Source organism: Nelumbo lutea, chromosome 4, assembly GCF_056320005.1.
Source record: "Nelumbo lutea isolate HS-2025 chromosome 4, American lotus-T2T, whole genome shotgun sequence".
Lineage (NCBI taxonomy): Eukaryota > Viridiplantae > Streptophyta > Magnoliopsida > Proteales > Nelumbonaceae > Nelumbo > Nelumbo lutea.
This window is the reverse complement of record NC_142687.1, coordinates 127,132-141,920: the sequence shown is the minus strand read 5'-3', so window position 1 is coordinate 141,920 and position 14,789 is coordinate 127,132. Positions and strand designations below refer to the sequence as shown.

Here is a 14,789-nt window from a genome sequence, read left to right as displayed (position 1 = left end):
CTCAAGTTTGCAAGTAAATTAACAAAGACTCTAACTATTCTTTCTCTTCTCAATAGTGTAGGTCTTCCCCTCCCTTTTGAGTTCACTTCTCCATCCTAGAGTCTTCACCCCACAAACTGCACTGTCCATAAAACCTTTGAACCAGTTGATTGATTCTTCTCCAGGAAGCATCACCAGTTTCTTGTCTTGCCTTAACTTCATTTCCATACCTTCTTTAGTTTCCTCAAGCATGACCTTCTTTTTCTCCACTACAAATTCCTTTTTCCTTTTAATTGCAGGTTTGAAGCCTTTCTCCATTTTCTTGATGCCGAGTCTCTGTCCAGTTTTCAAAATTCTTATATTGTTCTCTCCATGGTTGTCAAGGTGCCTAGGCGATGGAATTTGAAAGTATAAAATAAATATCCCTACCCCTCTTAAGCTACTTTATTAGTTTTTTTTAATACTAACCACATATGTGTATACTAGCTATTAGCAATAAAATCATTAAAATAAAACATAAATGGCATCATATATACATCATACCTGTTTCAGGCCAACAAAAAAGGGAGAGTGCAGCTAAAAAAAGAGAAAAAAAATAAGGGGGCAGAGCCCCGTTTCATTCCCAAAATAAGTTGTCCAAGAGGGCGACTTGGACTGTGTTTAAGGGGTGGAGGTCCTGTTTTAGTCTAATAAAAATGGAGAATGCAACGAAAAAGGAGAGAGAAAAATAAAGGGCAGAGCCCCTGTTTCATTAAAAAAACGCATTATTAAAAACAGTGCAAAAAATACAGGAAAAGTTCATAAAGTTGGGGCACAGCCCCTGTTTAAGAAGAAGGGGGCAGAACCCCTGTTTCAGTCCCAATTTTATTTTTATTTTTATTTTTATTTTTAAGTAAGAAAGTAAAATACAGGAGTATCAGTGTGATATGAGGAAGAAGAAGAAGGAGGTGGAGCCCCGTTTCATCCCAAACCTGGTCTTGGACGACATGGACTGAACAATGGAAACTTCTCAGTCCTTCGTTTCTCTTCTCAGCTCTTGGTTCAGAACTCAAACCCAAAGAAACTTTCATAACTTTAATATAAAAGAGAATTATCTTAATAAAAAAATTGTAACATACAACAGGGTGTATTCTAATAAAATAAAACCAACCAATAAAATGATATAATACATATGCACATTCAAAAAAAAAAACAATATGTATATGGGTGAGCACCTAATACAAAAAACACCTCAGCATTAGGCGAGGCGACCTCTAAAAATCACCTAGTCTTCTAGGCGACTTGACAACTATTGTTCTCTCTATCCGACTTGCTATTATGAATCTGCAGATTTTCACATTTTTTTGTACTTTTGGTGATTTAGTGACACAGTTATCAACATATTGACTTTTATGCATCCTTTTCAATGTTTAGCTTTGGTATTGATTCTTTTACTTGTTACTGGTTTAGTTGCTGCTGTTTAACCTATCTTATTTCCAGTTTGTATAGTTTACAGTATCAAAGTTCCATACAGCTGGTGAATTGGAACTTAGCCTATACCCAACTCTGGTCCCAATTTTACATGAGTCTTCATTTTCATTGCAATTCTTTCTTTTGTTTTGTTTTTTTTTAATTTATTTCTGATGGTATTAGCTATTGTTTGTTCTATTTGAACTTCTTCAGGATCTAACTCTTGCTGATGTATCTTCATCCATGGCAGTGCTTTGGACGGGGTTGTTAACCTATGGCAAATTCAGGCAAAAGGGTACTCTCCTTGACATTTCTTTTTGTTCCTTTTTCCTTTTCTTTGGTTTTTTTTCAGGCTGAGGGGAGGGTGAGTAGGTCCATGGTTTAGCAGGTAAAAGGCAAAATTTTAACCTAGACCTTTGTATGAAAACTTCTTGTCGTGCCAACTTTATTTCTCGTTGCATGTGAGGTCTGTCAATGTATTGGATCATGATTGGGATTTGATTGGATAAGGATCTCAAATGGTAGATCTTTTTGTAATCTGATCAAATTTGCACCCATCAATGTACATACATAAACACTGGGCTGCTTGGAAATAACTTTGGATTGTATGCTCTCAGGGTCCACCTTTTCTTCATCAGTTGGTTAGAAATATCCAGAAGCAATAGATGCTTGAAACTTTGGTTTGACACAGTTGGTGACTGGTCAAGTAATATTATCTATTTGTTTTGATTAGATTCTATAAATTAAAATAAATGGAGGCAATGGGAAGTCAGTTTGGAGCATCTGTTATTGTTTATTCACTTTATTTCTTTTTTATTGTTTCCCTATGCTCCTCTTTCTAGTCAAGGTTGGTGGTTCCCAGAGGAAAACATTGATGATCCTCCTCTGCAAATTTGATTACTGTTGATATGTACTATGATTTTGGCTAGTTTTTTTGGATTGATGAATTCACTTTGTTGATCTTCAAGGCACTGATATGATATTTCAAAATAAAAGGTTTCCATAACTTTTGGTACTAACCTAAGATTATAAAACTCTACATTTCTAGAAAACAATGATGAAAATAAACTCTAAGGAGTGCAAATGCATTAGCTGATTCCCCTGCCAAACAAGGGGTTATGAGTTAACCATTGTTTTGGGTATCCATGCAATTTGGGTTTGTAAGTAGGGTTTGACATTCCTGTCATCAAGTTGTATTAATCACTCCTACATTCCAAACTAATAAAATAACAATCCTTTTCTGCTGATCAAAATAAATAAATAAAACAGTCCAGAATCCAACAAGTAAAGAGTGATAGAAGGAGGTTGTTTTCTCGTTGGGAGCACAACACTGTCAACAATTCTGGTGCTGAGTTGCTTGACAAAATTACTGAATGAATGGAAGGTTCTTCCTATGCTCTCTCTGAGGATGAAGCTGGGTTAGAGGTGGATGCGAACTGGACATAGGTGGTTCGCAAGAAAAGGCCTTGCAAAAAATATGTGCAGAGTGAGAATAGACCAGTTACCAGATCGCAGACCTGCCAAGGTAAGATTACTTCTAGTTGTTCTCAATGAATGGTCTCTTTTGGAATATCTGAGGGATTGTAAATGATCCCTCTATCACTCGTTTAAAAAAACTCTGCAAATTGCATAAATTAGGTGTGGTAGTAGTGGCTGAACCCATGATTGGGGATGGTAGACTTTCCTTGATTTTCAGGAGACTTAACATGATTGGTTTCATGGTTAATATTAGCAGCAAAATTGATTTGTTTTGGAATAGCTTTTTCTTTGTACGATTGATAAAGGATTGTGATCAAAGTCTAACTGTGAAAATTACCACCTTTGCCAATGAGACCTTTTTTCTTTCTGTGGTTTATGCTAAATGTGATCGGCTGGAAAGAACAATTCTTTGGGGTGGAATTCGGAATTTAGCTTATGGTATATCCGACCCTTGGTTGTTAGCTAGAGATTTTAATGTGATTGCTTGTAGAGAGGAAAAGGTGGGAGGGAGAAGTCCTAATGTCTCCGTAATGGAGGATTTTGTTGATATGATAAATATTGCGGGTTTGGTAGATTTGGGTTACTCTAGAAGCAGATTCACTTGGTGCAATAATAGAGAAGGTTTAGACTATGTTTGGGCTCGACTTGACCGAGTTCTGGTTAATTCCAGTTTGGCTCAATCCTTCCCGTTGAAACCAGTAAATCATTTCAATCGCAGCTGTTCAGATCATTGCCCCTTGGTTTTTTCTGTTGAGGAGGAAAGACAGACAAGTCCCAAGATTTTTAGATTTCAACAGATGTGTCTCTCTTATCACACTTTTCACACGGTTGTTAGGGACTGTTGGGTTGAGGATGTTAATGCCAATCCGTTGATGAATTTATTTCTCAAATTACATAAATTGAGGAATAAGCTCAAGCAATGGAATCAGGAGGTTTTTGGGAATGTTCATCAGGAAGTGAAGGAGGCAGAAGACAATGTTCAACGTGTAGAAATGAATCACTTACAAATGAACTCGGCTGCTAGTCTCATTGAGCTCAGAGAGAAGGGGAAGAAACTTCATGAAATTCACAAACTGAAGGAAATATTCTGGAGACAAAAGTCTAGAATCAAGTGGTTGAAAGAGGGTGATAGAAACTCAAAATTCTTTTATCTTTTTGTTAAAATGAATAGAGTGTGAAGTAGAATTTGTAAAATCAAAGATTCTATAGGAAACTGGATTATTGACCTAGAGAAGATGAAACAAGGTGCAGTGAACTATTTTCGTAGTGTTTTATCAAAGGAAGGGGTAGTTTGCAAGGATAATTTGTTGGAGGTCATTCAGTGTGTGGTAAATCAGGGAGACAATGATCTCTTATTGGCCGTTCTTTTTGAGACAGAGATTCAAGAGGTGGTTCACGCCATGGATAGAGACAATGCTCCAGGACCGGATGGCTTCATAGGGCATTTTTTTGTTTCGTGTTGGGGTATTGTTGGAGCTGATGTGGTAGGGGCTGTCCAATATTTCTTTAATGGTGGCCAGCTCCTGGTGAGTTACAATTCATCTTTTATTACTCTCAATGCAAGGTTCCTAAAAGTTTCATAGATTTTCGTCCCGTTAGCTTAGGTAAATTTTTGCTACAAAAATCTTGCAAAGATTGTTACTAAAAGACTGACCGACATTTTACCTAAGCTAATTTCACAAGAGCAGGGTGTTTTCATACAGGGGCGAAATGGTTAATGATATTGAAATGAAGGTATTGGGGGAAAATGTAGTTCTTAAACTAGATATGGCAAAAGCTTATGATCGGCTGAATTGGGACTTTCTCTTCGATGTCTTGAGACGGTTCGGTTTCAGTGAGGCTTGGTTCGAGCTGGTTAGAAAAATGGTTGATAACTGTTGGTTCTTGATAGGTCCCCAATTAACCTTACGTATGCCAGGAAGAGGAAAGGTCAACAGTCGGCTAAGGGGGGGGGGATAATTGAACAATTGAACACATGGGGGCAATTATAGCTGAAGGGAATAAGGAGAGTCTTGAGGCATTTATAGCTATGTCAGTTAGGAATAAGAAGAGTGTTGGGAATTTATAACTTGGCCAGCTGGGCATTTATAGAGGGAGTCAGTTAAGTTGTGAGAAGAATATAGGAATGGGCTTTGGGGGATGGGGGGAGGCATGTTTTTTTTTTCTTGAGTGAAGAATACTGTGAGTGATTGGGAGAGCCGGCGGTCTCTCGAAGAACCGACCAACTGTTAATGTTTCCTTTTGAATGAATACCCGTTTCTTTTGTTGATGTTCGAGTTGTGTGAATTCTGCTGTGAGTCTGAGAACTGTGTGTGAAGTTTCTGGGACATAACAGTGGTATCAGAGCCCGTCTTTCCTCGGCCATGGTGATAGCTAAGGAGGTGGCATCGCATGTGGAGGGTTTCGAAGAACGCTTGATTTCTTTGCATTCTGGAATTCGTGTGGAGATGGATGGCTTACGCAATGAGATTCAGCGACTCGGCCATGGTGACAGCTAAGGAGGTGGCATCGTAGGTAGTAGCTGGAGTTTCGAAGATCTCATCTCTAGAGAGCTCGGTACAATCTCTGGAAGGAGGTGTTCAAGATCTGGTGAGACGTTTTGATCTGTTGCTTCATCAACATGTCTATTCGGCTCCTTTGTCTATGACTGACATTGCTCCTCCTCTAGTTGCATCGAGTCGTGCGGCTGACAAAGGGAAGAGTGCAGCTTTTCCGACGTCTTCTTTGATGGCGGTGCCAGAGCATACTTCTGATTCACTTCCTCGGAAGTTGAAGTTACCTATTTTTGATGGGGAAAATCCAGACGACTGGCTTTTTCGCGCGGAGTGCTATTTTGAGATTAATGGCTTGCTTCCGGCAGAACGTCTACGGGCGGCCGCTGTCTGTTTAGAGGGTGATGCATTGGTGTGGTATTACTGGGAAGATGGTCGACGACCTTTTTGGAGTTGGGCAGAATTCAAAGAGCTCCTCCTAGAACGTTTTCGATCGACTCAGGAGGGAAATTTACAGGAGTAGCTTTTATCGTTACATCAATCTTCTACTGTTAAGGAATATCGTCGCCAATTCGAGGTGCTCTCCGCTCCCTTACGGGACCTGCCGGAATCAGTCCTTGAAGCAGCATTTGTTAATAGGTTGTGCCCAGATATCCAGACTGAACTCCAACAGATGGAACCCGTTGGGTTGATCAGGAAGATGGTTGCGGCCTAGAAAATTGAGAAGGATTAGGCCTTTTGGGCTTATGAATCATGTTTATTTCCTTGTGGGCCCGCAACATCCCCCTCTGGAGCTCACTTTAATTCATGGGTTTCGCAAGTGACTACTTTTGCTGTCGCTCGACCTGCACGTGCTACGATTCCTCCTTCATCTGTCCCCATTATTAAAGCCCCACCACTTGCTTTCAAAAAAATGATTGATAAAAAGATGTAGCAGAAGCGTGCGAAGGGTCTATGCTTCCATTGTGACGATAAATATAGTCCGAGGCATCGTTGTGCTCAGAAATCACTTCAGGTTTTATGGGTTCAAGATGATGTGGAGAAAATTACTTCTGATGCGTCTAATTTGGACAACACTTCCGGGGACACTGAAATTGCTCCGGCTCTAGATTCAGCCGTGCTTTGTGTTTCGTTTCTTGTAGGCTTGTGTGCGGCTAATTCCTTTAAGGTGCGTGGACGCATTTTGTCACGTGAGGTGGTCATATTGGTAGACTCGGGTGCATCCCACAACTTTATCTCCGAAGCTTTAGTGGAAGAATTGAAATTACCCCGCGCTCCTACACACGAGTTTGGAGTTCAGATGGGGAATGGCGATGAGGTGAGAAATTCTGGAGTCTGCTCAGGTTTGCCTCAACTAACCCGAATTGGATGTCATCGCTGATTTCTTTCCTTTAAAGTTGGGCTCTACGGATGCCATTCTTGGCTTTCCTTGGTTAGCATCCCTCGGGGACTCAGTGATGAATTGGGGTAACATGTCTTTGAAGCTCAACTTGGGGGGTGTCCGTGTGAAATTATAGGGCGACCCTTCTCTTTGTTCCTGTCAGGTATCTTTGCATGCTATGATGCACAACTTACAACATGAGGGACAAGGGGTTTTATTGGAACCAAAACAATTGCAGGTGGTGGATTCTTCGTTGAACTCTGTCTTGCCTACATCTATGCCAATTTCCGCTTTACTAGATGAGTTCAAAGATGTTTTTGATATGCCAACGGGTTTACCCCCTACTCGGGCTACGGAGCATGCTACTATCTTGCAGGAGGGCACCTCCCCTATCTCTGTTCGTCCTTACAGATACCCTCAGTTCCAGAAAGATGAAATTGAACGCCTTGTCGCTGAGATGCTGGCTGCGAGTATTATTCAGCCAAGTATAAGCCCCTACTCGAGCCCGGTCCTTTTGGTCAAGAAAAAAGACGGAAGTTGGCATTTTTGTGTTGATTACAGAGCCCTTAACCGTGCTACGGTTCCGGATAAGTTCCCCATTCCGGTTATCGAAGAACTTCTTGATGAGCTTCATGGTGCTTCTATTCTCAGCAAAATTGATCTTAAACCGGGCTACCATCAGATTCGTGTCTGCAACGAGGATATTCCCAAGATTGCATTTCGCACCCACGAGGACCATTACGAATTCCTTGTCATGCCCTTCGGTCTCACCAATGCGCCATCGACTTTTCAGTCTTTAATGAATACTGTCTTCCATGATTTCCTTCGTTGCTTTATGCTGGTATTTTTTGATGATATTCTGGTTTATAGTGCTTCCGAAGCTGCCCATTTGGATCACCTTTAACAGGTCTTCTCAGTGTTGCACGCCCACCGCCTCTTTGCTAACTCAAAGAAATGTATCTTTGCTCAGCCTAGCATTGAATACCTGGGTCATATTATTAATGCAGCTGGTGTTTCTGCCGATCCTTCTAAAATCTAGGCCATGGTTGATTGGCCCCAACCATCTTCACTTAAAGCTCTTTGCGGTTTTCTGGGACTTACAGGCTATTATCGCCGTTTTGTGCATAACTACAGTAAAGTAGCATGGCCATTGACACAACAGCTTAAAAAGGATGCCTTCTCATGGAATACGGAAGTTGAGAATGCCTTTCAGGAGTTGAAACGGGCTATGACGTCCGTACCTGTGTTGACCCTTCCGAATTTTTCCCAGCCCTTCTTGATCGAGACAGATGCATCTGGTGTGGGTCTCGGTGCGGTATTAATGCAGAATAATCGACTTATAGCTTTTTACAACCACAAGCTTGGTCCGTCTGCACAGTCAAAATCTGTTTACGAGCGTGAAATAATGGCTATTGTCTTTGCCATTAAAAAATGGCACCCCTATCTTCTTGGAAGACGCTTTGTTGTTTGTACCGACCATCGCAGTCTTAAGTATCTGTTGGAGCAGCGGGTTGTCGAAGGTGAGCATCATAAGTGGCTCCTTAAGCTTATGAATTATGATTTTGAGATTCAGTACAAACCAAGTACCGAAAATGCCGTGGTTGATGCTCTCTCCAGAGTTCCTGCTGAAATGCACTTAAATTCTCTTACAGTCCCTATTTTTCTTGATTTTGATGACCTTAAGGAGCAAGTTAATGTTGATCCTTTTCTGGCCAACATTGAGAATGGCATACAGCATGATCCGACTGCCTATCCTGCCTACTCTTTAGTTGGAGATCAGCTTCGTTATCATGGTAAATTGGTTCTGCCGGCTTCTTCCCCATTTATTCCCTTCTTACTTAAAGAGTTTCATTCTGGTGCTGTGGGAGGACACGCTGGAATCCGCTGGACATATCGGCGAATAGCAACTGAATTTTACTGGCGGGGGATAAAGCGTTCTGTCCAGGAGTTTGTGCAGGTCTGTGATGTGTGTCAACGCAGTAAATATGAAGCCATGTCCTCTGTTGGCCTTTTGCAACCTTTACCCATTCCTGAACAGATCTGGGAGGATATTGCTATGGACTTTATTGAGGCTCTTCCTAAGTCGAAGGGATTTGACACAATTATGGTGGTGGTCGATCGTCTCTCCAAGTATGCCCATTTCATCCCTCTCAGTCACCCTTTCTCAGCTCTCACGGTTGCTCAGGCTTTTCTACACAACATAGTTCGTTTACATGGCATCCCCCGATCAATTTTGTCTGATCGTGATAAAGTCTTTATGAGTTTCTTTTGACGCGAGCTTTTCACCTTGCAAGGTTCAGAATTGCGTCGTAGTTCAGCTTACCAATCCTCAGACGGATGGTCAGTCAGAGGTGGTCAATCGCTGTTTAGAGACTTATTTGTGATGCTTTGCGGCGGATTCCCCCTCCCGCTGGTCTTCTTGGTTATCTTGGGCAGAATACAGCTATAATACTTCTTTTCACACTACTTTGGCATGACACCTTTCAAGGTGGTTTATGGGCGTGATCCTCCTCCATTAATCCGCTATGAGCTTGGCTCTACGGCTAATGCTGATGTTGAAGCTGTTCTCCTTCAGCGTGACACTATACTTGGGGAGCTGCGTGCTCATCTACACCGTGCACAGCAAAAGATGAAAGACTCGACTGTGCAAACCGACGTGATGTGAATTTTGATGTCAGGAATTTGGTGTATGTGAGAGTGCGACCTTATCGTCAGTAGTCTCTTGCTCGCCGAGTCAATGAAAAGCTTGCCCCTCGTTTTTATGGACCATTTGCTATTATGGAAAGAATTAGCGTTGTTGCTTATAAACTCCAACTTTCTCCAGATGCACGATTCACCCAGTTTTTCATGTCTTGCAACTCAAGAAAGCGATTGACAATCATATCTCTTCTCCGGTGATTCCTTCCACTCTGTTGGCTGATATGGAAATGCTTGTGGAACCTGCAGCTGTTCGAGGGGTGCGTCCATCCACTATGCCTGGAGTTACTGGTTCGGAAGTGCTTATTCATTGGCAGGACCTGCTTGATTTTGAAGATTCTTGAGGCATTTATAGCTATGTCAGTTAGGAATAAGAAGAGTGTTGGGCATTTATAACTTGGCCAGCTGGGCATTTATAGAGGGAGTCAGTTATGCTGTGAGAAGAATATAAGAAGGGGCTTTGGGGGATGGGGGGAGGCATGTTTTTTTTCAAGTTGTGTGAATTCTGCTGTGAGTTTGAGAACTCCGTGTGAAGTTTCTGGGACATAACAGTTCTCTCTTTTGTGGAATGGAGGAATCACATGATATTTTCAGTCCACCAGAGGCTTGTGGCAAGGGGACTCACTATCGCCTTACTTGTTTATCATTTGCAGAGGTGGTCCTTAGTAGAAATTTATCTAAATTGGGTGAAGTGCATCCTACAGGTGTTTATGTGACTCACAGGGGCTGTTCACCTATCACTCACAGTCTCTATGCTGATGACACCATTATCTTCACTAGGGAGTCCAAGCAAGTTTTAGAGAAAGTCATGATAGTAATCCGGAGGTACGAGAAGTGTTTGGGTCAATTGGTGAATAAGGCAAAGAGTTGTTTTTTCACTTCAACAAAAGCTTCATACAACAAAATCCAGATTATCACATCGGCCATTGGTTACATGCATAAGCCACTTCCCTTCACTTATCTTGGTATTCAACTTGGTAAGGGTCGTGTGAAAGTAGAAGCCTTTGATGGGGTAGTGTAGAAAGTGGTGGCAAAAATTTTGGGCTAGAAAGGGAAAGTGATTTCAGCAGGAGGTAAGTTGGTCTTAATTAAACATGTTTTGAATAGCATTCCTATATATTTGATGTCGGCAGTTGCAACTCCAAGGAAGATTATAAGGCGCCTGGAACAGTTGATGACAAGTTTTCTGTGGTCTAATTCAGATTCAGTTAACCATCACCACTAGGTCGCTTGGAGAAAAATTGTGTGACCTTTTTCTGAAGGTGGCCTCCAAATTAAAAGTTTATTTGATGTGCAAGAAGCTCTTAGGCTGAAAGTGTTGTGGCGGGTGCTCTTTTAAAACTCTTTGTGGGCTGAATTCTTTAGGGCCAAGGTTTTGAAGCATGGTCATTGCTACACTTCTCGTATTTGAAGGAGCTGATGATGGCTGACGAGATGATACTGAGTTACTTACTTCACTTTCCAATTGTGTCAGAGCAGCTCGAACAACAGCTAGGGTGTCTAGAGGAGTGCCCCTTGAGGCCGTTGGGGTTGCACTATATCGGTGTTGACGATTGGCATTCCCCTTTTTGTTTATGAGTTTTGCTGGAACTAGATGTGGATGCAGCTTCCAACAAGTGTCTTTAGTGTGCTTAGGTTTCTTGCAATGTTCACAAACTAGGTCCTTTTTAGCCTTTTTCTTCATATCCCTTTCCTTCTCTCCTCCGGGCTTGGGTTTAACTGCTGCTAGGGCATATTCGAAAGGTTGCTGTTGTAACATAACCTTTCTCCTAGTTTCTTCACTGTGCACTAGGGAATAGGCTTGCAACAGAGTCACACTTTCTCTTGTCAATAGCTGCTTTCTTACAATATCATACTCAGAATTTAGGCCAGCCAGGAATTCAAATACTTTGTTAGTTTCAACTTGCTTTTTGTAAGTCTGTGCATCTTTTTGACTCTTCCTTTCAATTATCTCAAGGTGGTCAATCTCATGCCACAGAGATTTTAGGGTTGAAAATTAAACTGAGACATGTTTCCCTCTTTGTCTGAGATTTTTAACCTCACATTTCAGCTCATAAGCCCTAGCGACTAACAGGTTGAGAGTAGGTTTCTTTCACAACATCTCATCTTTCTTTAACTGTTTTTGCCCATAAGTAATTTTGGCTAATGTGTGGCTGCATAGAGTTGCACAGCCATGTCATCACCAAATAATTTTCCTGAATCCACTCAGCATAGGTGGGATCCTCCTTAGTTGGTTCCTTCATATCTCCCAACAAATAATTCAGCTTTCCTCTTCCCCCAATGGCCATCATGGCTGATCGGGCCCACTCTAAGTAGTTTGAACCATCAAACTTTACGGTTGTAATCTGGAAGGTGTTTTCAGTCATGCCACCTGAACTTGTCCCATAAACACCCTCTCCTTGGCCCTTAAACTCCATTCTTAGAAGTTAATTAAAGGGCACTTCCTAATTACTGTACCAGTCGGCCTACTGGGTCTGTAACTAGTAGTGGGACTAGATGAAGAATTCTGATTCAGTAAAAGAAACCTTTCTAATTATTGTGGCAGTCGACCTACTGGGTCTTGAGACTGATAACAGTAAAAAAAACTGATTCATCTGTAACAGTCCTGCTGAAACAGCTCTACTGGGTCTTCCAGAGAGTAAAGATAAACTTAAAATCGAGGGAGACAAATCTGATTACCTCCCTGAAATAATAACAGTCCTGAATCTCGAGGATTTTTTCTTAAACCCCCCAAGAAAATATAGAAAGGAGAAAATTTTCTAACCGTACCTCTTAAATCAAGTTATTCTTGCTGCCAATCTGAAGAAAGATTGAAATCTTACCAGGGAATTCTGAAACACTCTGTTTTTTATCAAAGAACTTTTGAAATTCTGATCGTCTCTTCCAGTCTTGAAAAAAAGGCTGATCTTGAACCAAAATTCCTTTGAAATTCTGATAGCCGCCTCCAGTCTTGATCAAGAACTGATCTTGATCCTCTTATCCTTCTCTGATTCTTCCTGGTTATCAAGGATCGATCCAATCTTTGGACTGCTTCTGTAGATAACCTCCAAGAATCAGCCGAAGAACTGATCTTTCTATTCTTCCAGCCCTAGGCAATTCTCATGTGGTCGTACAAGACTACAAATATCTCTTAGGTTTTGAACAGAAAATAAAGAAAGAGAGAAGAGGAGAAGAAAAGAAGAGAGATGAAGAGGGAGAACTCGTGGAGAGGTTTTAGAAAGAAGAGAGTGGTTGGTATTGTTGAAACAGCCGCCCCACCCCTCAATTTATATACATAGTTTCCTAATTGTAAAATAACTCAATGCTTACATGGCAAGATAAGATAATATTAAAATTAAAGCTAATCCTAGATAAGATAGAATAAAAAGAAACTAATCCTACTAGGAAAGCTGATTAAATCTAAGTACATCCCAGGGTGTCACACGAATACTAATGTGGGTTCCACAGTTTCCTAGAAATGCCAAATGTGACTGTATTGTCTCTGGGGAGTTTGATTCTTTATGAGGGCATCCATATCTTGGTTCATGGCCTACTTCCAATGAGGTGATTGTATTGTCTCTGTAACACTGAAGAATGGAAATAAAAGAGATGGAAGAAATATAGGCAAACTAAGAGGGTGAGGGGGGATCATAAGAAATATAGTCAGTAAGGGATAGTTGGTGCATTTCCTTTTTTCTTTATAGATGGCAATAGGGAGGTCATGGTTAGAACTTATGACATTAGGTTCAATAATAGAAGCATTAGGGGCCTCAAGAGGAATAAAAGTTGTAGGCTCAAGATTACCTAAGTCTGGGTGTTTAGATTGGGATGGGCATTCAGCTTTAGGAGCGACCCTCTTCACCTGTTGAAGAACTGCTACTATGATCGAGGCCAATATATAGGAGGAGGAGGGGGTGGAAGGAATGCTACCATTGCAAGTTGGAGAAGAAGATTTCGTAGGAGATAGTAGGACAGGAATAGGAAGACAAAAGGGAGTCTGATCTTCATTGACACTCTCTTGAAGAGAAGGTCAGTGTCACTAGAAAGATGAAGACTCAAGAAAAGTGACATCCTTAGATGCATATCTCCTGTCAGATAGGGGAATAACCAAGGAATATAAATTCAATAGACTTGGGATCAAATTTATGTCTAGGACTTGTATCATGAATAAAGCAAGCATAACCAAAGACCTTGAGAGGAAAACTGAAGGTTGATTCATCTGTGAAAAGAAGCTTATGGGGGAACTAAAGATTGAGAGTCCTTGATGGAAGAAAAAGAAGAAGAAGAAGGGGGAAGATAAGAGGATGTTTTGTAAGGTGTGTATTACAATTCACACCCTCAAAACATAGCATTTATATTATGGAAGAAAAATTACATGAGTGCTCAAATACAAACTGGGGTACAATGACCAAAAAGCCCTTATATTACAGACTCTGAACAGAGAGAATACTTTTGCCTACAGGAATCTCAGCCCAACCACTACACCAGGTACCACCCACAATCTGACGGGTAGACAGAAGTGGTAATCACTGCCTAGAAACCCACCTCTGTTGCTTCACTGGAAGGTGTACAAAATAGTTTATGAATTGGCTTCCCTGGGCAGAACTTTGGTACAGCACCACCTTTCAAGTCTTGGCTGGTAGACCCCCTTTTAGGCACTGTATGGCCGCTTCCCTCCTTCCAATCTTCAATATGATCCTACTTTCACAACACTGGCATTGGTTGAAGAACATCAGCTAGTTGGAGATCAAATTTTACAAGAGTTCAAAAGCAACCTTATGCAGCACAACAGTTCATGAATACAATGCATGACTGCAAGCACATGCAGGTTGGTTATCAAATGGGAGCCGGAGATCTTGTTTATGTGTGACTGTACTACTGTAGCCTTATAGGCAGCCAATCAGTCACTAGTAGCTTCCTGCTCTTGGCATAAGCTCTCTCTCAGATACTACAGGCACTTTCATGTCCTGGAGAAGGTGGGCAAGATGTTTAATGGCTGGAGCTTCTAATCTTGTCAAGAATCCATCCCATCTTCCATGTGGCCTTCTTCAAATGGTGTGTTTCTGGAATGAAGGTTGTAGGCACCACAGTTCCTGCCCCTGACCTTGTAACAAAATTGCATGTTGTGCCCCAGCCCCCAGGAGGTCATAGATTTTATGTGGATTCTTAAGGGAAGAAAGATTATCGTGGAAGCATTAGTTGTCTGGACCTCCTTGCCAAAAGAGGATGCCATGTGTGAGCCTCTATCAAGCGGCAGCAGAACTGACCCCACTTCAACTTTGAGGGCAAGGTCCGTCTTAAAAGGTGGGGAGGGATGTGATGAGATCTGCTCA

General features: G+C 41.4%; 1 protein-coding gene across 6 annotated transcripts in view; it reads left to right on the top strand.

Annotated features, from left to right (window-relative positions):
• The window catches only part of LOC148853271 (uncharacterized), a 76,279-nt gene that overhangs the window by 19,871 nt on the left and 41,619 nt on the right, over positions 1-14,789 (top strand). For all 6 annotated transcript variants that reach the window (XM_088984691.1, XM_088984690.1, XM_088984693.1 and 3 more), the window contains one exon: positions 1,679-1,723. In XM_088984691.1, the coding sequence (XP_088840817.1) occupies positions 1,679-1,723 (45 nt within the window). The remainder of the gene's footprint in view (positions 1-1,678; positions 1,724-14,789) is intronic.